Source organism: Thermoascus crustaceus (genome assembly GCF_041956765.1).
Source record: "Thermoascus crustaceus strain CBS 181.67 unplaced genomic scaffold VTN00scaffold_6, whole genome shotgun sequence".
Classification (NCBI taxonomy): Eukaryota; Fungi; Ascomycota; class Eurotiomycetes; order Eurotiales; family Thermoascaceae; genus Thermoascus; species Thermoascus crustaceus.
Genome location: NW_027192532.1, coordinates 1,541,330 through 1,565,193, shown reverse-complemented (window position 1 = coordinate 1,565,193; position 23,864 = coordinate 1,541,330). Strand labels below are relative to the sequence as shown.

The following is a 23,864-nucleotide window of genomic DNA, read 5'->3' as shown; positions in this document are numbered from 1 at the left end:
GACCGACGGCGGCAACTATGACACCCTCAGACACACGAATAGTCTCGTTGTATTGAAGGAGGTGTCTTAAGCGTTTCCCATCATTCCCGAAAGAATGTTCCGCCGACACAGCCAAATCGGATTGACTGATCCGGTATCCACATTTACTGGTTAGAACAATCTCGGAGATCGCGTCTCCCTCATCGGATCTTCTCGATAAAGCTGCAGCAAGTGGGCTGCCCCACTCACCGCCGCGCGCATTGACATCGGCTCCATAGTTTAACAGTGCACTATTTTCTTGTTTAAATGCAAGCATGCGAAGTGGAGAGTAGTGCCATGTTTAGCTGAAGAATAATTGGCGTCGGCACCCCCACTTAGAAGCGTCTCAACAACTGTTTGGCGATTCCCAGCAAGAGCTGCTAGAAGCGCAGTTTCGAAACAGCCTCCAAAGGAGTTCACGTCTGCCCCTTGCTCGAGGAGGAGCCGTACAATGTTCTCATTGCCTATGAATGATGCCAGATGCAGGGAGTTTCCGAAGGCTCTGGGCTTCGTGTGTATATCTGCTCCACAGGCAAGTAAAGATTCCACGATTCTCTGACATTCCATCGCCTTTTTAGGGTCAGGATGGGGCGGTTTTCTAGCGAAGAAAAACCTTGAAGAACGCATTATATCTCGATCTAGAGGAGTTTCATCTTGAATATACTGAAAAAAACATCGACGTGATGTCGGAATCTGACAAATTGGGCGATATTTTGTGCCAAGGTCTCAGCCAGCTGGCTATAAAAAAAACCGAGTATCCTTCTAAAGCTACAAGCAGTGAGTCGCCATACTTTGGAGTTCGTACGCGAACACCGGCACCATAATCTATAAGTAGAGCAACAATCGCTTGACTGCGACATTCAGAGGATGGCCATCTTCGCCGTCATCGCTATTGATATCAACTCCCATTTTGAGCAGGTCCTGTACAGCGTCAGTGAGGCCGGCTGCACAGACATTGCGAAGTATTGCTAGCGTCCCATGAATTCCGTTGAGCAATAATTTGCATATTTCGCTGTCATGACTGTCACATGCTACAGAGAGTATCAATTCGGATGAATTCTTCCTTCTCCGTACCAGCCAGCTCATCAAGAAGAAGTTCCACAATTAAGTGATGGCCGTATTTATACCGCGCAGGTCTAGAGACTGCTGATCTTAGTGCATTTGGTATCTGTGGAGGGTCGGATATAATGGCCCCGGCAATGAGCAATTCCAGGACAACGTGGAAATGACCATGGTATACTGCTTCTGATAGGGGCGAACTGTTAGAGTGGTAATTAACATTCGCCCCAGCTTCAAGCAGCACCTGAACAGCGGCCAAATTCCCAGCACGTGCTGCAACTAGTAAAGGAGTGCCAGCTCCCTTGACTTCTTTACTGGCATCGGCGCCGTGGTCTAGTAAGAGTTAGATCAAGGATATATGTCCCTCTGCGCATGCCACGTGCAAAGGACTTACTTCCTCATCCCCAATCGACATCCTTTCGGACACGTCAGCTCCCGCGGCAAGAAGCAACTTGACAATAGTATGACACTTGCTTTTCACCGCCAGATGTAAAGCAGGCAGTGGATGTCGTTCATGTCTTTTCTGTTTCGGCAAGCATAAGTCGATATTGGCGCCATGGTTGATCAAAATGTCAACAACCTCTGCATGGCCTCCGATAATAGCGGCCCGAAGAACAGTGCTATGCCTGCCACAGAGGAGGTTGACATCAGCAGCAGCGGCGAGCAATGTCCGCACAACTTCGACGTTGCCTTGGCGAGCAGCGGCCTGGAGCGCGCTTCCATAGTAATGCCCCGCAGCATTGACGTTCACCTGCCGTTGGAGCAGAAGCTCGATACACTGACTGTCGCCAACAAAAGCGGCCATCTGCAACAGCATGCCGTACTCTTCATTTTCCGCCCCTGCTTGGGGAAGTTGGCGCAGCAGTGTCTTGATCACAGCACCAGGACCATCGTCAATCGACCTCGACAAGAAAACGACCACTGCCTGACATTCTCTTCTCAAAGAACTTGAGGGCTGTCTGGGAGATCAGTCCCTCTCCAGCATCCCCTCCTGGGAGGACTACACCGGCATCTAGGAGCATTCTCACCATACTGGCTCCCTCCTTTTCCCGTCGTGCAGCAAAATAGAGCACAGTTTTATTCTGAGTAGTGAGTGCACGGACATCTGCCCCTTTGTCAATGAGTAGCTGAGCCGCCGTCGGGGAACAGTGTAACGCAGCCAGATGCAATGGTGAACAGTGTAAATCAGCCAGATGCAGGTGGATAGGTCATATGGCTGCCAAAAGTATTAACGTTTGCACAAATTTCAAGCAGCAACTTGATTGATTCTTCGTGTTCAACTTTCTTCTGTTGCCAGAGTGAGTCGTATGAGCGTCCCGACAGTTCAAACCAGCTGAAAGCTGTTTGGAGGGCGTTCACCGGGTGATGGTAGAGACGCGGCTTCATCGAAATGGTGTCAACGTCCGAAATATTCACCAAAGCATTTACATGGGCTCCTTCACTTATTAACAACTCCGCTAGTCTATTGTGGCCCTCGAAACATGCGACACTTAGACAACGGGCAAGAAGGTTGGCGTATGAATCGTTCTTCTCAATGTTTCTGAGCAACAAGCGTACAATGTCCGAGTGGCCATCTAGACAAGCGTCTAAGACTGTGCGATCGGTCACTATGGTATTCTGATGTCCAAAGCCACCTACGACGAAGGAATTAACCAGCTCATAGTGTCCTTTCCGTATGGAAGTGTCTATTAATGCATAAAAGAGGCTTCAGAGAGCAAGTCCGCTAAAGATAATGATTATTCTGACCTCTCTAAATTATTATTATGACAATATCCTGCTATAGGCTAGTCATTCCATCCAACATGAGGTAAGGGTTGTCAGAGGCTACGCCCCAGAATTCCATATTCGGGCCAAGAGGGCCCTCTTGGACCGCGACTTCCAACTATGAATCCCGCTGCCAGTCCATTGCAAGTTCGACCGCGAGTTCAACTGCTGATTTGCTCACTGCACTCGCTTGCTGAGAATAAGCCCTATATTCACACTGATAAACTGCTAGAATCCCCGCAGCGAATTCTTCTTTCTTCTCTCCAGCGAGATCTGTTGTATCGCTGAGCGTGTATCGCTTCAGCGACATACAGGATCGAGCCCGCTACAAGGGTGAGCAGTTAACTTTCCACGTGATTAGATGCTGAGTAAGAGTTTTTGATGGGGTCAATGCCCAGCATAGGAAAAAAGGGAGCTTAAAACAGTGTCAGAAGGCGCTGAATTTGGCATCCAATATTGTATGGTACAGTGCCAACCCATCAACAACAGAGCCTGTGATCAGGTGCAGAGTAACAACACAAAAAGTACACCTGCTGGATGTGAGCTGCTCGCAGTTCCTCCTGGAATCTCAAATAACCGAAAACATGATCCTTATCGTCCTCCAAAGGTCCAAGACAGACATGCTCAAGCACACCATGGTAAAACGACGCTGGGAGATCATCAGAAGACGTACAGACAAAGGTCTTCCAATCTTCTCTACAGCCTCCCTCGGGGAGAAAATGCACGGCAAAGTGGGCCCCGATCTCACAGGGCCGGTCAACCTCGATGAAGAGGTGGATGCGAGAAATGGTGACAGATCGCCGGCCGGTGAGAAACGGGAAAGCCCGACGGCTGAACTGCAGCGGGAAATCCGACGAATGCTGATTTTTTTTATTATTCTTTGGCGTGAAGGCCTTTTGCCAGGAGGATGGGAACTCATGCCGAACGTCGAAGAATCGAGTGCCATCGCCGGGCAGATGGCGCTGGGCTGACCTGTCAGCAGCTTCACGAAGCGCCGGGCCTCCTTCTCGGGCGGTGTAATTCAGGTGTATCACGAAGTCGCTCAGGGTCTCGAGGTCGAACTGGTTGTTTTGCGATGGGAGGACGATGCGCCAGCGGCTGATTGCGCCAGAGAATTCGAACGGAACGAGCCTCTCATCACGAAAGCTGAGTTCGAACAGCCCCGCGTCGGTTTGGCCAGAAGAAGTCGCGATTGACTCGGAGCCGATGAATTGTCTGCTGAGGTTGTGGTCACCATCATAGGCACAGGCCTGCTGGTCCTCGCAAGAGCCTCTACAACAGCATCGGCTTGCAATGGGAATCGACGGGTTGAAACGAATTCCGCTGCTCAAAAGTTGCAGCCGACAATGCACACCAGTATACGGCCCGACGATGGCAGGAAGAGTGACAGACACGTTCTTGATGCGGCGCATGTAATGTCCCGGATAGTCGACATCAAACATCCACTCCGGAATTTCGATTTCACACCACCCAAAGGCCTTGAGTTGCAGGAACGCCAACGGGAAATGAAGTCGCAAGGAGATGTGCTTGGTCAGTTCGTACTCTCTGCAGTTGAATCGCATGTAGAGGCGATCCATGGAATGCAACGCGAATTCGAGCCGTTCCCCTGCCATTAAGCCCTCGGAGAGGTTATCACAAGTGGCGACGGGGAGCTGCACATCAAGATCTGGCTTCTCATACTGGAAGGCCGCCTGAGTGTCTCGTGCTGTTCCATAGGCGAGATCGTACATTCTCCGGTAGAGGGCCGTCGTTTCCTGTTGGAGAAAGCGGTAGAGGTCGTGTTTCGATGTCTTGTCTCGCAGAAAGTCATCCACTTCTGCCGAGTGCTGGATTTGTTCCTTGTGACTGTTCAAGTCGCGCAACGACATGTCCCGGCGCCGTAGCGCTGCAAGCTGCTGTCGCTTGATTTGTGAGATTTCGATCGTGATTATGTCCACCTGGTGCTGCCATTCATCTGCGCGCCGATCCCACCCCCCCGTCGTGCTGCTCAGCCCTGCATTGGTGCTGGATATGTCCCCGGCCGTGTTCATCATGCGTGCCGCAGCCTGGAAGACGCCGGCCAGCTTGCTGCCTACGGGGAGCTTGTTGACCTCGACAGGAGACCCACAGAACCCGGCTCCACCGACTGTGATGTCGGGGATGAACGACATTCCCTGCCCGATGACTTCAGATACGTTTCCGGCAGTTCTAGACTCCAATGCGGAACTGGTTCCGGAAAGGTATGCATTCTCTCCAGCGTTAAGCCCCGTCTTGAGCAGCTGCTGATGGTATCGCAACCTCGTCTGTGCTCCCTCCAGCTGGGTCTTCAGGGCCTGCGCTTGCCAGTCTGCCTCGCGATAAGCGGACTGCTTGTTGCTCAGCATTAACTCGTTGAGCTGGCGCTCGTGAGATTGGTGCAAGGACGCAAGGTACTCCGTGTCACCCTTCTCAAACGCGCTGAAAAGGGAACTGCCGAGTGATCTCACAATCCCCGCCAATTCCAGGGCCTTGGGGAGAAGATAGGAGAATCGGTAAGAAGGCCAGCATTGGCATTCGACACATCTGCAAGTATCAGAGGCCAAGGAGAATCGATATGCTTCTTCTCCATACTCCGCCGAGCTCGATCTCGTCGGCCACTTTTGAGCCCTATCCAGCCTATGGGCGTCCAGACAATGCTGTACGAGTCCTTTCCGGTCAAAGGCTATCTCGTACAGAGCAATCAATCGGGGATTGAGAACCGCGGATGCTGGAACGAAGTCCGCCACAGTCATGTGCTGGCCAATGCCATTGTCTTGGACATGAATTTTGCTTGGCTGCGGACCCAAAATTCGGACGGCCTCATTGAACAGGACTAGCGCCTGCTTGCTTGCATCTCTCGAATTGCGGCACATTAATGCGTTCCCCCACTCCAGCAAAATCTGAAGATACTCCAGAACCACGGCGCGAGCACGAGCTATGCCCGTCTTCGCGGGGCTGGTTGGGCAGCATGGCGCATCCATCTTTGCAACTGCAGCGCGATCTTCCGTATCCTCAGGGACGTTCTCCTCGGGAGGCATTTCGGGCAATCGGGCGCACTGCGGCCAGTTGTTTTCTCTGTGAAGGGGATCGAAAATCACTTTGCACCATGCTAGAGCCTCTTCGAACCTGCACTGGGTCCGTAGCGATCCTGCTATCGATAAAGCAGTTGCGAATGAAGACACAGGGCTGATCGGGGCTCCGGGATTGAAGTATATAAAAAATGGATACACATGAAAGGGGCCCGGGTATGTTTCCGGCGGAAAAGTGTCCTCGATCGCCTGTGGGGTCGCAACGGCCGAGTCGGTTGCGATATCATACCGGAAGCCTTTCCCAGACTCATCGTCAATTACGAATCGGAGAGAGTCAGCCTTCCTGCCTGTGAATGTCAGGGTGGGCTCTTCAGACGAGGAATCGACGGGGACTCCTTCCGCCGATCTTCGCGGCGGAGAGAAGGTCCCAAAATGGACCCGCGTCCAGTGCAAATGGACAAGTTGGCGAGGTGGCCAGTGTAGCAAGGTTGGTAGAATGCTTTCATTTTCCCAGGCTGTCGTCGGATCAGGGGGGACAACCCCGACATCCGCGTTTTGGGGAGCGTTCTCGCTGTCGAAATATTCACCTTTGGCCAGCCAGAAATAGTATTCATCCATCACTGGTGCATGAGTTTCGCCGCAGCCACATCGAATCTGCGAGTGGTCGTCGTCGTCTTTGTTAAATGATGAATATATTGCCGGAGGATGCCCGGCAGCCGCAATTCGAATGAATGTAGTGCCCAACCGAACAGCGGCCTGGAACCACATAGGTATGATAACTTTTTGGTCATCCAGAACAGATCGTAGTCGACCGAATCGAAGATTATCGCCAACACTGTCATTCCATTCCCCATTTCCGTCACCGCCAGGGCCCGATGGAGCTGGAGTCGACGGCGGGAGAGATACGGAAGTAAGCCAGGAGAGCCGTGCATGTCTTTCCGGGGTACCCAGTAGGCCTACTCCTTCATCTAAGGTGCTGGTTTGCTTTCTGAGTGATGCCAAATCTCTGAATTGGATGGCAGCGTGCGACGATTTCCGCGGAAGCCGTTCATCCATAGGCCAAGCAAACGGTGGAGTTGGCGCTGGCAGGGTCAGACTGTGTCTGTCCAGACTACTCTCGAGAAAATGGAATGCTTCTGACTTCCGAGCTAAGGCAAGTTCCTCCCACTGAATCCAGTTCTCTTTGTACAGTACGCGGCGTTGGTGGTTCTTCCATTTGTCAAAGGAGCAGAAAATCGCATCCCATTTGTCGCCGTATTTGGGAGAAAATTGGTACGTTGGCTCTAAACCAAGGCGCATTCGCTGGACGAACGTCTGAACGGAATAAATTGCCTCTTCGATTCTGCTTGACCGTTCACACAGCCCAACCTCCACCTCCTGCAACAGCAAGGCGCTCAGGTCTTTAGAGGTCTTAGCGGTAGTTCCTGTGCCAGTGAAGTCGAGTAGAACCCGATTCATGGAGCAGAGGTACGCTATCAGCGCTTTGTTTGCTCGGACTCGAACTCCGTCGTTGAGATTCTTGACCGTGTCAAAGTGAGAGACATCACTGTCGAGAAGCAGGCTCTTGGAGACAAAGTACGTGAGGTTCCCATTTCCCGATAGTGGCGGGCTCGTGGTGGGATCTATGATTTGGCCTGGCGATGTTGCGGCCCAAAGATCAGGACGGGCAACATCCAGGGACTTACTAAATAGGGCTCTCTGGATCCCCTGGATGGTGTTCCACGCATGCCACACCCTGATCGTCCATCGCTCGTCTTCCAGGTCCGTTGCCCCTACTGTGAAATTGTCGAAGTACTTCAATGTCAAAGGGGCAGCCGCTATATCAACCCCCAGATGCCTCAGAAGACTCGTTGCATTTGACGGCTGCTGAGTGGCCGCTTCGTGGAACAGCAACCAGATTGGTCCGCGGTGGTCTCTACTGTGCTCGCAGACTTCCTGAAAAAGTTGCTTGTAGTCGAAGAAGCGCTCCCACCAATCGAACAGTGCCGACATCCGATAATCGGATGGCGATGCTCGATCGTCATGGCTACGGTCAGGAGGAAAGTAGGCGTCATTGACAGGGAAAAGATTGAAGTCAAAGTTTGCATGATGGGTGACATAACTACTGCAGGAAAGACGGTAGCTCGTCCCTTGAAATTCAACTGGGTGACCCAAGATGTACTCAAGCTCAGTTTCGCCATGGCAGTACTCATCTGGCTCATCAGAAAGGCAGAAATGATGAGCGAAAAGAACCGCCTTGAAGGCTCGTTGGTAGGTTCGGCGAATATCTCTCAAGGAACTGACATATTGTGTCCTCAAAAAAAGATGCATGTGGTCATCCGGGGCATCGTCGAACAGAGAGAGCGGTCCATCCTTGAGCTTCACGAATAGTTTGTCCCGCGGGATATTGACGACCTCATCAGCGGTGTCAGGGCCACAGTATTGGACGCAAAATCCAGTGTGCATGGATCGAAGGGGCGATTCATCTGAGAACAGTGGCTCGCGCTGTTTAAAACAGACTTCAATATCGTACGCACCTCGCAAAAGACACACAGGAAGTGACCGGTCCCTCGGGGCCGTCTCTCCTGAATGCCACTGATGATTCAGGAGAGTCCACATCTTCTGACCACGGCGAAGCTTGACAATCCACTGTGCCTCATCACAACATTCGTGTGATGAGCGCTCCCCGCCTTCGTCATGAGGCTCTCGATGAAAGCTTGGGCGACGGATGTGGAAGGTATATTGTCCAGACTCCTCGACTAGGAGAATTCCTTCCCACTTGACGGTGAATGGCTGAGCGCCACCGAGAGTTCTTGCAGTAAGGTCACTGAGCGCGAACCCGTTCCTAAACATCACCAAGGACCGTTGCTGTGGCGTTGGGGATATGTTGAGACGTGGGATGATCGTGGGAACGGGCACGTTCCGTTCATCAAGGGCATGGCCGAATGCTGCTAAGGGCCCTCGTATCTCCTTCCAGACGACATTGGTCCCGCTCAACCTATATTCCCCCAAGATGCCAGTTCCTACAAGACCAAGCAGGGCAGAGAAGGCACTACCTGAAGATTTTGGATCCCAGAGAAAATCTGTCCGGTCAGGAGACTCGCCAGAATCTCTTTCCCACGGCACTCGGGACCTGTTTTCGTCCGCTACAAGAGACTGAAGAATTCGCCATGCAAGTCTCATGTCGCAGTTGTGCCGCCGGCCGTCAGCAAAACAGTCCGTCACTCGTTCTACGCGCATGGCGAGGTGCTGGGCTATGATTTTGCAACGCTGGTGGAAGAGTGCAAAGCATCTTTGGAAATATGCGAAGCGTTCCTCTTCACAGCACTCCTGAACCATGCAATCGATGGCCTCTGCCAGATCGCCAAAGATCATGGTGAATGGAGTCAACATAAGCCGTGGTGCAAAATACAGCTCTTGAATCGCTTTGATCTCGCCCGCCCGGAGCTGGCGGACATGAGCGAGCTTGTGCAGAACGTCCTCGTTACGAAGCGGTAGCTGCATCCAAAGTTCAGAAGTCGAACTGCTGTAATGGAATGGCCCGTGTGGAGTGCACTCCCACATCAGAATGGAAGTATCCCTTGGATTCAATCCAGTCCGGAACTGCCTATTACTTGTTGGAACTGGATGACCGCAACATTCCAGAATACTGGGGAAGAAGTGTTCTCCCAGAGAAATCAGGGAATCGGGGGTTGCAGTGCTGGTTGATGGGACCAGCCCAAAATCCATGCGCAGACTGCACTCGATTCGCCTCCAAGTCCAATGTTCGATTTCTTCCTCGTCCACGCAAGCACGGCAAAGCTTCTTGCGCAGCTCCCAGAGGCCATGAGCGCTGTCTTCAGGCACGTTGAGTGGATCTTCGAGTGATTCAGACGCCTCGGTATATGGAAACGGGTCGTCGCCAACCAGGTGAGTGCTGTTACTGAACAGGAATAGGATCTCACCAATACTGAAACTGGAGGAGTAGATTTTGGACAGAATCTCGGCAAATCGCAACGTGCAGGTTGGTTTCGCATTCCAAGGGCAATTGTCTGTAAATCCCACCAGCCTTGAAATCGCAGCAAGATTCCCCTCTAGGATTTTCTTAAATCCGGCCTCCCGGGAGGGACAGTGACATTCATGTGTTGCGAAAGCTTCAACCCTGTCGAGCAGTTGGCTCACCGCCCATTCCCAGGCTTCGGGTGAAGAAGTGGGATCAGTCCACAGCGCGAGGATTTTCACACGGTCCTGCGGACGGCATTCAGCTTCCGGTAGACATGGCTCTTCACAGAGAGGCAGGCAGAAGTATTCACACAACATCAATAGAGCAATTAGCTGACGAAGGAAATCCTCATTGAGGTCATCGCCGTTGAACAGATGAAGGACCTCACAGATGGCTCGCAGCAACGGGAAGGAAATGTGGCGGCACTGTCCATACCGATGCTGCAGTTTCCGCCAAAGACGAATAAAAACGGCGAGTTTTTGGAGCGCAGGAATGACCGACTCATATGTCTGCGGGAAAGAAATGTTGTATGCTTTGAGACAGCAAGGCTCGCAGCTTGGAAAGTCGGCCATCACCGTGGATGCGGGCTTGAAGTCAACGAATCCGGACTTCCAGAGCTCGAAAAAGTCGCAATATGTCAGGCATGTTCTTTCCAAGAACACGGGAAGTGAAGACAGCTGTGTTGTCCAGTCTTCATATACCGGGGAGTATCCATAGATGCTTGCCAGAGCATTCTCATCCAGAGTCGTCTGAAACAGCTGGGACCGCTCATCCTCCGAGATGCACAGATATTCGATTGCAATGTCGAGGCGTACCGGCAAGCGCCAGAGATTTTGCTGGAAGTCCGTTGCCTCGTTGGATGGATCAATCACGAATTCAGTGATGTCTCTGCGAAAGGCACGCATAACTTGAAATCTTGAGGTACAGATGGCACAAAGATAGGCACGATTGATGTCTAGTTCTCGAGAATACGGCAGACATGGTGACGAACAGTCGGTTTGGAGCGTTTTGTATGCTGCCGGGGATGCTACTGTGGTGCTTGGTCCTGAGTATTGCGGTATTGCAATGCGTGCTTTCTCGGGATTCAGCTCATTCTTCTGATCTCCCAACCTCAAACCCGCCAAGGACGCGGGATCGGTATCATATACAGCACCGTGTCGTGAGGTCGTTATTGGTAACCCGCTGACAAGAGCCTCGAGACTCTCATTGGCAAGGTCGATGAGAGGCAAGATTGCCTCCATATTGGCCAGGGTTGCCTTTAATGTACCCACCGGACCTCGTCTGGAGCCCACAACTTCCGATAGAGACACGGTGGTATAGCCGGATATCACGGTGAGCTCCAGTATCGCTTTGAGATATGCCACTGGACCCAAAGGAGACAGATTTGGAGGAGGGACACAATCGACGAGGTCTCCGGGGTTAATTGGGGTGAAGTTAAATCCCGGTTCTGGCCCTCCATCCGGCTCAATTGTTGCCATCGGTCTTGCCAGGTTGTAGATGGCATCTGAAATTGGTTTCGGATACGCAACGGTGCCGGCCAAAGCTGCATGAAACTGGGTTTGGGAAAGGATGGCGACACGATCGGCTGTGTTGAAACCTCGGGCGTATAGGGCCTCCATGAGCGAAAACTGCAGTTCTGGTGGTTGGTTATTCGGCGGCTGGAGATTGGTGACTTGATAGAGGAAATGAATGACGTGAATGGCCTCATTGGTCCAATCCTTCAGGTGCTGATCGATAGGTAAGGAAGACACGGTCACCGCAATAGCGTTGTCATCCAGTGGGTTAGCAAAGCTGAAGCCTGGCAGGGCGTCGAGGAACAACTGAAGGCAATCTCGTGCAGACCTGCTCAACACTGGCACCGTATTTTGATGTTGAGGAACTGGGTTAATCGGGCTTGCTTCGACGGAGAAAAGTCTCTTGATGAATCTGATAAATGCCTCCGTTCGCTGTCTTGTGTCTCCAGGGAGTGTGTACTCAGGCAAGAGAGCAGCACGAGCTTCACCCAACTGGTCGTCATTGGGAGGCATGAAGAAGTTCCGCCAGTCTTCATCTTTGATCCTGGGCAGATCGGAAGCGGATTGAACATTGAGCACCATCTTTATCGCGTCCTTCAAGGCGGATTTTTCGGCGACGATCACCTTCAGAAGAAGCTCTAGATATTGATCTGCTCGGTTGGAACTCTCGCTGACCCAAAAGGCGTCGACGTCTGCTGTTTTGCCTTGATAGGCAAGCCAGTGCCCGACGAGGTCTGAGATGCTGCTGTCGAGATCCACAGGCATCTGCGAGCCACCCGTTGCTCCAAGAGCAGTCAGTCGTCTTGCGGCTTGCTGGATAACTAAGTTTTGAGCATTTGGATTGGCACTCGTCAGAGCTGATTCTGTGATGTTCAAGAAACCGGCATCTTGAGCCGCTTGTAACGAGTTGATGATCGAATCTTCCGGGTTGGTCACTGCTGCATGGTACCTATCCTCGGGGCTCAGTTGGCTGGACGAGGATGCACCCAAGGCGTAGAAGAAGGCTGCCGGCACGCCAAAGGAAGGGTCTAAATGTCCCTCTATGTTTGAAGGAGGATTGGGCAGTCCTTTAAGAACCACCGAAGCGGAGGGGAAGGGGGCTCTGGGATCCGGTGGATGCGTGACTACATTGAACGTTAGACGAGCAGAGGTCGCTCGAAGACTCTGCTTTTCACATTCAATGGCCGCCGAGGCCGCAAAAATGTACCCGGCTAATTGCATGGCTTCAGCGTCGTGCTGAGCATGATAACTGGTGAGGTTCGCTTCAAACTGCTTGCGGTCTTGGTCGTCCTGGACCGACACGCCTGGGTTTCCATACATGGTTTCCAGAGACTTCCTCTCGGGATTGGGAAGTGGAATGATCACTCGGTCATAGACCAATTCCCGGGCGACCTGTCGACATTGAGTTGTCGTCAGGGGTCCCGTCCTTTCTTGGAGTGAAGTTGGGTCTCCTGGTGTGGTGGCGGTGGAATGATCCGCTTCGAGCACAATATTGACGGCGGCAACCAGATAATCGAACACTGGAGTCATCCCATCCGCGCTGACTACGATGCTTGGACGGTTGGACGGGGTCACTCTGGGTTTTGGCGGCACAAAGACATATGCCGCACGGAACCTCGGATCGGTTCTGAGGGGATCATTTGCGATATCATAGTTGAAGTCGATATATATCTGAGGATCGACAGGCAGTGATCCTTGAATGACTCTGGTGGGAACATTGAATTCTACCTGGGGTTTTCTCCCAATGACTGTGCCCCCAACCCTTGACAAAACAATGCGGAGATCGTACGAGTCAAACTCGTATTCTGGAGTGGCGGGATCACCATCAATATCGACGACGATGACGGCTGTTGCTACTGACTGTGGGTTCCCGATATAGCGCGGAGGCCGGGTTGGCGGCTGGACTTCTTGTTTTATGAAGTGCTGGATGATGGGAGTCCGCAACTTGTCTGGGTGAGGAGGCGTCCCGGGCACCACTGTGAGGTCGGTGAAGTATGGATCCTGGGTAACGCCGGAGGCCGATCCGATGTGAATGCCTTCGTTGGCATTATTCACCGTCAGGTCATACACATCAATGACAAGGTCGCTGAGATCGTCGTGGAAGGCTTCGGCGTCTCTCGGGCCTGTGGGTAGCAATGTCAAGAGAATGAGGGTAGTGGTGGTGGCCATAACTATGCTTTTACTCTTTTAGTACTTCCACCAGGACGTGAGGATTAGCTGTTGCTCAAAGGCTATCAGTATAAGGATGTACATTTGTCCATACGCTCGGAGTTTGGACGGGTGTTAAAGTTATAGTCTGATGTCATGAAGCCATTTGGGTTTGCCGGACTCTGACCACGATATTACTCAGATTCTAGCATCATTGAAGAGGAAAACATTCCGTCTCATCCTGTCGTCTAAGCATTTCACATCGTAAACGGCCTGGAGGTACTACTAGTTAGCTTCGATTGCTCGAAAAATGTCATCGTGGACGGGTGACACACCGTCAACAACGGTGAGCCGATCGACGCCTTCATCTGCTGCCCAACGGTCAGCAGCATCCGCACGAGGGGCATATTCAGAGAATACGGGGCCACTAAAGAATCCCCTACCATCCATCAACCTGCCCAAAAGCGGTGGCGCTATCCGGGACATTGGCGAAAAGTTCTCTGTCAATACAGCCACAGGAACAGGATCAATGACTGTGCCTATCCCAATTAGCGCTTCGAGAGGTGACTTTAGACCCTCACTCTCCCTCTCTTATGATACGGGATCTGGCAATGGCCCCTTTGGATTCGGCTGGCAGCTCAGTGTGCCTTCGATCAGCAGGAAGACGGACAAGGGATGCCCGCGGTATCGAGACGATCAGGAATCGGATGTCTTTATCATGGCTGGAGGCGAAGATCTCGTGCCCATCTTAATATATGACGAAAATGCAGGCTGGACTCGAGTGCCTCCTGAAGTGCGCGAATTGGATGGCGTCAAGTATGAAGTAAGGCGATATCGACCGCGCGTCGAGGGAGCCTTTGCTCGGATTGAAAAATGGACGACTCAAGCCAACTTGAGCAACAGCCACTGGAGGATAACTGACGGCAATAACGTTACCGCGGTCTACGGTGACAGCAACAATTCTAGGATTTCTGACCCGTGTCCTGTGGAACCTAACAGTTCTCGCATCTTTCGTTGGCTTCTTTCTCAGAGCTACGACGAGAAAGGGAACTTGTTTGTCTACGAATACAAGTCGGAGAACTCGGAGAGAGTGGACCTGGGCGTGGTGAACGAGCTTAATCGCACAGAGGCCTCGCGCTCTGCCCAGCGGTACCTCAAACGGGTCAAATACGGGAATCGTGTTTCCCGTCTGGTTGAACCCAGATGTCCAGATCCAGATTGGATGTTCGAGGTAGTCTTGGATTACGGCGAGCATCCTGGTGAAGTACCGAGCATTCACGAAAGTTGCGCCTGGGATATCCGCCCTGATCCCTTTTCAACCTACCGCTCGTGCTTTGAAGTCCGAACGTACCGCCTTTGCAAGAGGATACTGATGTTTCATCACTTTCCGAATGAAGGAAACGTGGGTGAGAATTGTCTAGTGTCGGCAGTCGAGCTTTCATATTATCGAGCCCCTGAGGAAAGCTTCAATGAAGGCAACCGCATTGCTTCTTTCGTCTCTGCAGTGACTCAGCGCGCCTATCAGCGTCAGAAGGACAGTTATATCCACCAAGCTCTCCCACCGCTCGAATTTGAGTATAGTCAGCCCGTAGTCTCGCATGAGTGCCACGATCTGGATGCAGAGAGCATAGAGAATCTCCCGTACGGTGTGGATGATGCCATCTATCGCTGGCTTGACTTGGATGGCGAGGGGATCCCGGGAATCTTGACTCAGCAAGCCAGCGTGTACTTCTACAAAGCGAATCTTGGATCCGGAAAGTTGGGTCCCTTGGAAGCAGTTACACCCAGTCCGCCGGCAGAAAGTGAGGGTGCACGAGATCAGTGGATGGACCTTGCTGGTGACGGTCACCTCAGCCTGGTCAGACTCGGCGGCAATTCATCGGGCTTTTACCGGCGTCTTTGGCACCACGATCGCTATGGATGGGACCAATTCAAGCCCTTCCAGTTCTGGCCTAATACCTTGGCGTCATCTACGGCGGTGCAGTACCTTGACCTGACTGGAGACGGCCTTACCGATGTGCTAATTGCCAACGACGAGGTTTTCACCTGGTATCGATCCTTGGGCGAAGCGGGATACGCGGAGGCACGATACTCCAGAGCACCATTGAGTGAACAAGGAGGGATTCGCCATCTGGTATCCGATGCCACAGAGGCAGTGTATGCGGCCGACATGTCCGGAGATGGGCTGGCAGATCTTGTGCGCATCCGCAACGGAGAGATCTGCTACTGGCCAAACATGGGCTATGGGATATTTGGACCGAAAATCACTATGGATAACTCGCCGTGGTTCGACCGTCCTGAGATTTTACACCAACGCCGGCTACGACTATTTGATATTGACGGGTCCGGCACGACGGACATTGTCTATCTCAGTGGCGACGGGGTCTTTTATTATCAGAATGAATCGGGCAATGGATGGAGCAAGGCGCGCCGAATCTTGTCAATGCCCCATTTGGACAATTCTTCTCAAGTTCAGGTGATAGATTTGTTCGGCAGAGGAACAGGAACTCTGGTTTGGTCTTCCACGTCACCAGCGGACACAGGTCGACACATTCGTTATGTGGATCTCATGGGTGGCCAGAAACCTCACCTTCTGATTTCCCAGGCCAACAATTTGGGAGCTGAGACTCGCATCCGCTATTCGACCTCGACCCAATTCTACCTTCGCGATAAGGCTGCTGGACGGCCGTGGGCAACTCAGCTGCCGTTTCCGGTGCAGGTGGTCGAGCGACAGGAAACGTTGGACTACGTGAGCAAGAATCGATACGTCTCACGATTTATATATCATGACGGATTCTTTGATGGCGTGGAACGGGAGTTCTATGGCTTTGGCATGGTCGAGCAGCTTGACACGGAAGAGTTTGCTGTATTCCGTCAATCTCAATCAGAATATTTTCCTCAGGGGGCTTCGAACTGGGACTCAAGCTCTCATGTCCCGCCCGTTTTGATGCGGACTTGGTTCCATACCGGTGCATATTTTGAAGATGCAACCATTTCCAGGCACAATGAGACAGAGTATTACAGAGAGGATGGTCTCACAGATGACGAGTTCAAAGCTATGCTGCTGGAAGATACTATTTTGCCTTCTTCAATTCATTCACTAGGGAAACACTTTCCCCACGAATTGTCAACGAGGGAAGCCCAAGAGGCGTGTCGGGCGTTGAAAGGACAACAGCTTCGTCAAGAAATCTACTCTCTCGACAGTTCCAATGCAGAGACGCGGCCCTACAAAGTGGACGAAGCAAACTTCACAGTGAGCATGCTCCAGCCCCTTGCACGCAATAAACATGCAGTTTTCTATACGCATCCGCGAGAGTCGATCACATTCCACTATGAACGAAAGTCGTACGCAGTACAAAACCGGCTGCTGGCCGATCCCAGGGTCACACACTCGACGACTTTAATGACAGACGAATATGGCAATGTCCTTTTGTCTGCAAGTGTCGCATATGGCCGTCGTCACAACGACCGGTCACCACATCTCACACAAGAGGATCAAGACACTCAACGTCGCGTGAGAGTTACCTACAGTCAGAACACATACACAAATGCAATATCCAGCAAAGAAGCCTACAGGACGCCTTCACCGGCCGAATCGCTCACTTATGAGCTGTTGAACTGGTCTCACTGCTGTCAACAGTCTTGCTTCACCAGTCTCTTCTCCATGGTAGACTTACACCGAGCAATTGACTTGTCTGGAGACGGACGCCATGATATCTTTTTCGAAGACTACGATGGACGGAGTGCCAAAGGAGACCATCCGTACCGCCGGTTGCTCAAACATCAGCGGTTTATATACCGGAGCGACGATCTCTCGGGTCCCTTGCCCTTGGGACGGATGGAATCACTGGCCCTTCCTTATGAGACATATGACAAGGCTATCGGCCCCAGCTTAGCCAAAGCGATCTATATTGATTCCGGCAAAGTACGAGATGAACAGACACTGAATGAAATCATGATCGAAAGCGGTTTTGTGCGTTCTGAAGATGATGACAACTGGTGGCAACCGTCGGGCAGAGTATTTTTCTCCCCGAGCAGCGATCATACTTCGACGGATGAGCTGGAATTTGCTCAACAGCATTTCTTCACTGCCTGTCGATTTCGGGATCCCTTTTATTCAGACTCCAACAGGACGGAGTGGTTCGTATACCATGACCCCTACGACCTTCTTATTTTGGAGACAGTAGATCCGCTGCAAAATCGTGTCACCGCAGGAGAACGGAACATGGCCGAATTACTGGTGAAAGCCGGTATGGATTATCGTCTTCTGAAGCCGGTGCTGGTGATGGATCCAAACCGCAACCGAGCCGCAGTAGCTTACGACGTTCTGGGTTTCGTGACTGGTTCTGCAGTCATGGGCAAGCCGGAAGAACAGGCTGGTGATTCCCTGGATGGCTTCGAAGCCAATCTTCCCATGGATGCAATTCTGGCCCACTTTGAGTCGCCATTTGCAACTGCAGCTGGGCTGCTTGGATGCGCCACTGCTCGATATGCGTATGATGTGTACGCATTCGAGCGAGGCAGGTTAACGGGGCACGAAGACGCCTACCCAAGCCGGATGTCGACTTTGGCTCGGGTGACACATCAGTCAGACCTTGCCCCTGGGGATGAGTCCAAGATCTTAATCAACTTGTCGTATTTTGATGGATTCTCCCGCACCGTCCAGAGCAAGTCCCACGCCGGGCCTGGGAGCTTGGGTCGCGACGGGGGAAAAAGAAGGCATGAAACGGTCCCTCACCGTTTCGTTTGCAACGGATGGACTGTCTTCAACAACAAGGGCAGTCCCGTCCGCAAATATGAGCCTTTCTACTCCGACAACCCCGGTTTCGAATTCGGTGTCAAAGTAGGAGTCAGTTCCACTGTCTTCTACGATCCTTTACAACGGGTGATTGCCACTCTTTTTGCGGACGACTCCTGGTCAAAGAGCACTTTTGACCCATGGAGTTCGGAGCAGTGGGATGTGAATGATACGGTCCTGCGCAATCCCAGTGATGATCCAGACGTTGGAGACTTCTTTCGGCGGCTTATACCCTCGGAACGATTCGAAACATGGCATGAGCGTCGCATTCGGGGCAACATGGGCCCATTGGAGCGCGATGCAGCGAAGAAAACAGCAGCACATGCAGACACTCCTACGCAGATCTTTCTCGATTCATTGGGCCGGACCTTTCTGACAGTGGAGCACAATAAGAAACAAATTGGCGGGGAGGCCGTCGATGAGCCCATTCGTGACACGACCATTTATGACATTCAGGGAAACAAGAGAGCTATCATTGACGGCCTAGGTCGGAAGATTTGCATTTTCGACTGGGACATGTCGGGGACCAAAATACACCAGTCATCCATGGAGGCTGACGAGCTCTGGATGCTCCACGACGTGTCACACAATTTGGTCCATGGTTGGGACAGCCGGAAGCAGCATTTTCACACAGTGTATGATGCCCTTCGTCGGTCAATCGAGGTACACCTGTACCATGAAGGCGGACCAGAGAAGTTGGTAGAGAAAACAACCTACGGGGAAGCTATTCCGGACCCCGAGGCACGTAATCTGCGAGAAAAGGCGTTTCAAGTCAATGACCAAGGAGGCGTGGCCTCTTCAGAGTTGTATGACTTCAAGGGCAACATTCTGTCCAGCAAACGTCAGTTCGCGGTAGAATACAAGGGGGTCATCGACTGGGCGGCGCCAGTGGACCTTGACAACAAACGTCTCACACAATCCATGAGGTATGACGCGGCGAATAGGAAGATTGCAGAAACAACGGCAGATAATACTTCTCTTTATTATAGTTACAATGAAGTTGGACTCATGCAGAAGATTGAGGTGCAGTACCCAGGCTGTGACGAGAAGGTCGTCTACTTAAAAGATGTCGAATATAATGCACGCGGGCAGAGAGAGTGGATTGAGTACGGCAACAAGACCATCACGGTCAATGGATACGATGAAAGGACGTTTCATCTCAAGAGCATCGTCACATTTCGCAACTGTCGGATGCCCGCGAGAGATCGACTCCCCGATCAGAAAAATCAGGGGGGTTCAGCAGTGCAGAGTCTCCGCTATACATACGACCCCGTCGGCAACATCACTCACATCGAGGACAAAGCCCAGCAATTCATCTTCTTCCGCAATAGGTGCGTGGACCCGAGCGGAGACTTCACCTATGACCCCTTGTACCGCTTAATCGAGGCCAACGACAGAGAGCATCTCGGCCAGACGATCCATCGCGGTGCAGTTACAGGTTCGAGAGGCGAGCATGCTCATGATGAGGGTGCCGTGGCGAGATACACCGAGCGGTATGTCTATGATGTGACGGGAAATATGCTTCATCTCTATCACGACAGTTCGGATCCTAGCCGCGGCTCATGGGCTCGGCACTTCGCCTATGAGGAGACCAGCCAGATCGAGACAGACAGGTTCAACAATCGACTCACACGGATTACTTCTGGATCGAAGACGGAGCGTTTTTCATACACCGGCGAGGCAGGTCTTGCCGGCAACATGACCGCACTACCCGGCCTGTCGTCATTAACATGGGACTACAAGAATCAACTATCGTCTAGTTCGAGACAAAACATCAGCGATGACAACGTACCAGAGACGACGTACTACCGCTACGATGCCCGCGGCCAGAGGGTTCGCAAAGTAACGGAGCGCTCCGCAAAACTCGGCCAGATTCCAACCGTCCTGAAAGAGCGTATCTATTTCGGGTATTTTGAGACCTTCCGGAAGTACTCGGTCGACGGTTCAGTGCAATTGGAGCGTCACACCCTGCAGGTTGCAGACCACTCCAAGGTCTTTGCATTGGTTGAGACACGTACTGTCGGCGAAGAGGAAAAAGTACCACGACAGGTAGTCCGCTACCAGTTGTCGAACAGCATTGGGTCGATCAGTATCGAGCTGGGGTCGGAAGGCGAGCTCATCTCGTACGAGGAATACTCCCCGTACGGCGACACAACCTACTCGTCTTGGAGGCATGGCCTGAAGAAGCGCTATCAGTATTCTGGCAAAGAGCGAGATGAGGAAAGCGGCCTGTACTATTACGGGGCTCGCTACTACCTGCCACGGGCATATCGCTGGCTCAGCTGCGATCCCGGCGGTCTCAAAGATGGACCGAATCTCTACCGGTTCGTCAAATGCAACCCGGTGAGCAAATCGGACCCGGATGGATCAGAGGCGAGTTGGTGGAACCGAGCAACAGGCGCCCTTCAGGTGATCGGGGGGGTCATGGAGATTGCCGCCGGAGCAGCAGGAATCGCAGCTCCCACCGGCGTCACACAGGTCCTCGGTGCTGTCGCCGTGGTGCACGGTGCGGACACAGCCTGGGCAGGGCTGAAACAGTTGTGGACGGGCGAAGAGCAGAAGACGTACACGGAGCAAGGCGCCACCAAGCTGGCGGAAGCCGCGGGAGCAAGTCAAGAAACGGCTACAAGAATCGGCGCTGGGATCGACCTCGCAGCCGGTATCTTGCCGTCGGCAGGTATCGCTTTGGTTAAGAGTGGTGCCAGTCTGCTCTCCCGCGCTGGCAGCGGGTTGAAAGCAGTTCGGACAGCCATCACCGAAGGCGTCGCGGGAGCAAAAAAGCTCGCCGTCGAGGCCGGCCATGAGCTTGTCGCAGCAGGGAAGTCAGTCGTCCGATTTGGGGAGCAAGTGGTAGACGACGCGAAGAAAGTGCTCACCATCGTGAAGGATTTGAGGATTGCTGCCACGCAGATTGCTGGGGGGCCTGGCGGCGCGTTCCAACACTACGCGCTGATGTTAGGCGAGAAGGGCCAGGCTGCAATGACGTCTCTGGGAAACCCGGCGGCGAGGATGAGAAAGGCTGTTCGTGCGGTTGAGAGCGCGATTGGCAAGCTGGTCGGCGAAGAGTTGCACCATGTCTATCCGCGGGCGTTCCGCAAGTTTTTTAAGAGCGTCAGCATCGATATCGACAAGTTCACATTCAGCCTGAAAAAGGTGGCCCACCGCATCACCCATGGCAAATACAGGTCCATCACAGACTTGGAGTTGGACTGGAATGCAGAATGGAAAACTTATATTGAGAGTCTGGAAGGCGCGATTCCGTCCAGACAGGCGGTCGTGAAGCAGATGTGGAAGATGATGGACAAATTTGGCCTTCGGCAATACTTCGAAGCACGGGGAGGTAAGTGGCAAAAGTACTGAGACTATCGGAAAGGATAATTTCTGGACGGAGAGGGAGATACTGAAGAAGTTGGGGTTTTAATATATAGTCTGGTATGCAAGGTAGGTTAATAAGTACTGCAAGTAGCACCTTTGTCTGGCTCATCTTATCGCATCTCTCGGGTCTCTTGGGTGATCTGGTCGCTCCCTGTAACGTAGTTCTGGTCAGTGTTGCAAGTCGAATGCTTTGCCTTGTTCAGGGGTGCCCCTTAAACCGCCAGCTACTCCATTTTAGCGGTGTGAGACCACGCAGCTATTGCACAACCTGAGATGAAGCATCTCTTATACTGCGTAACGTAATCTATAAGCGAGTTAGATAGGCAAGTTAGTCGGTCCCCGACCACGCGACGCGTCTCATTCTTTCTACCATCAAGAATGCCTCCAACACCAGAAAATCAAGCTGCCTATAAAGAAGGCAGAATTCTTTTGGCTATAAATGCTTGTAAAGATGGTCAATTTTCAAGTAAACAGGCTGCAGTGTGTGCATATGATATTTCTCAAGCTACTCTTTCATACCGGAAAAGCGAAGGAGAGCATGACTGTCCAAGAAGACTGCCCACTTATTATATCAGAATACACACCCTGGCGCCATTTCAAAGAGCAATTCATCGATGCCAGAGCTACAGCTCTCGTTCTTGTCCAAAATTCAGACTATAGCAGACAGAGGTGGCAGATTCAGCGGATCGAAGACGAATCCTTGGACAACGCGTCGCTCGATAAACTGTGCGAGTAAGTACAGTACGGCTGCTAGCTGACACCAACGCCAATATGATATCTAGTCACTTTCTTTACACAACTAACTGGTGCTATCTCTCTATCGTATCTAGGTACTTCCGCAACATGTGCTCCAATTCCGATATCCCGGGCGAGTTAGACACAAAGCCAGCCATCGAGACCGGCCTTCGTCGTGACGACTTCCTCTACGCAGACGCCGCTGCCATCCAATCCGCATCTCAGCATTCTCCGCTCCCAGAGCGCGGCTTCGTAGTCGCAGCAGACGCCAGTCACTATCCAAGCAAGCTCCCAACCTACCACCATGGGTCTACAGGCAGCGTGCGAGTGGCGCTGACCGCACATGCTGACAACCTTTTATGCGCGCTTCATCCCGCGCGGTGATCCCGAAGATCAGCCGTCAGCGACGCGAGGGCTCAGGCAGAGTTGGGATCTGGTGTATTACAAGTCGAGGTATGATAGGCAGGACAAGGTGTATCCACCTAATTCGATCGTAAACAGGTTTTAGCGGATATACCCCGATAGCACGGCTTGCGTGTCAAAAGATGGTTCTTTTTTATGAGAATCACCCCGGTTATGCAATCAATGGGGTAAATAAATGTCTTGGAATCGGGATTCAAGGGTGGGGGGGATAAATTGCTTTTTTGTAACGACATTTCGGGGCCTTCCTTTTCTTTGTCGATGGTGTTGATCGGCGATGAAATTTATTTCAGCTCCAAGTGCGTCCGTGCATGGTCAGTGCAGCTTGGAGCTCTTCGGTTTCTAATGTAATTGAGGTCATGAGTAATGACAATCTGTTAACTTTCTAAAAGTCCTAACTATGATGAAACTTGTTTACTGGTTATAGCCCCTTATTTATATCTGTGCGATAAGCGAGGATGACTAAGGCTGGATACACAACAAAGAGGTTCCAATCGCGGGAGGTAGCTTGTAATAATAGTCTGGCCAAGTCCTTACTTAGACTTGAACAGAATCATTCAAGATCATCTAACAGCCTTGGAGTTTCTACCATTCAATCTTTAATGAATAGTGTTCCAGAAATGATAGCACTTGGTACCCTTAGATAGTTAATAACTTTTTAGATCCCCACATCACTACCCAACTTGGTACCTATGTAACCCACATGGATGGATCCATGATCGCCGCCGATCTTCAAAGCTTATTCCAACCGGCATCCAACGTCCAACAGTTCCAACCAAAGGCTAATCCAATAATAAGCACCAATATACTCTGGCAGATAGAGTAAAACTCAATTAAGAGACAAGCTGAGTACCTACGACCATAGGGTGTGGAAAACAGGGCTTCCCGTCCGCTCAGCCGTACTTAAGCCACACGCCGGGCGGTTAGTAGTTGGGTGGGTGACCACCAGCGAATCCCGTCTGTTGTAGGTTTTCGACTTTTTTTGTAGCTTTCTAAGCCATGGCACCATTTTATAAGGGTTTTGGATTTTTAGCACAGATAGCACT

At 51.9% G+C, this 23,864-nt stretch overlaps 2 protein-coding genes across 2 annotated transcripts; one reads left to right on the top strand and one right to left on the bottom strand.

Annotated features, from left to right (window-relative positions):
• Nucleotides 1–1,356: 1,356 nt before the first annotated feature.
• VTN00DRAFT_8856 (uncharacterized protein) lies at nucleotides 1,357–13,511 on the bottom strand (the record flags this gene model as incomplete). Its single annotated transcript, XM_069435751.1, has 4 exons — nucleotides 1,357–1,410; nucleotides 1,472–2,032; nucleotides 3,372–3,490; nucleotides 3,542–13,511. 4 exons carry the CDS (start codon nucleotides 13,509–13,511, stop codon nucleotides 1,357–1,359), a joined length of 10,704 nt encoding a protein of 3,567 aa, XP_069285666.1.
• Nucleotides 13,512–14,019: 508 nt separating this feature from the next.
• Nucleotides 14,020–22,782, top strand: VTN00DRAFT_8855 (uncharacterized protein; the record flags this gene model as incomplete). The annotated part of the gene is made up of 3 exons (XM_069435750.1): nucleotides 14,020–21,628; nucleotides 22,239–22,395; nucleotides 22,494–22,782. 3 exons carry the CDS (start codon nucleotides 14,020–14,022, stop codon nucleotides 22,780–22,782), a joined length of 8,055 nt encoding a protein of 2,684 aa, XP_069285665.1.
• Between the last annotated feature and the right edge of the window lie 1,082 nt (nucleotides 22,783–23,864).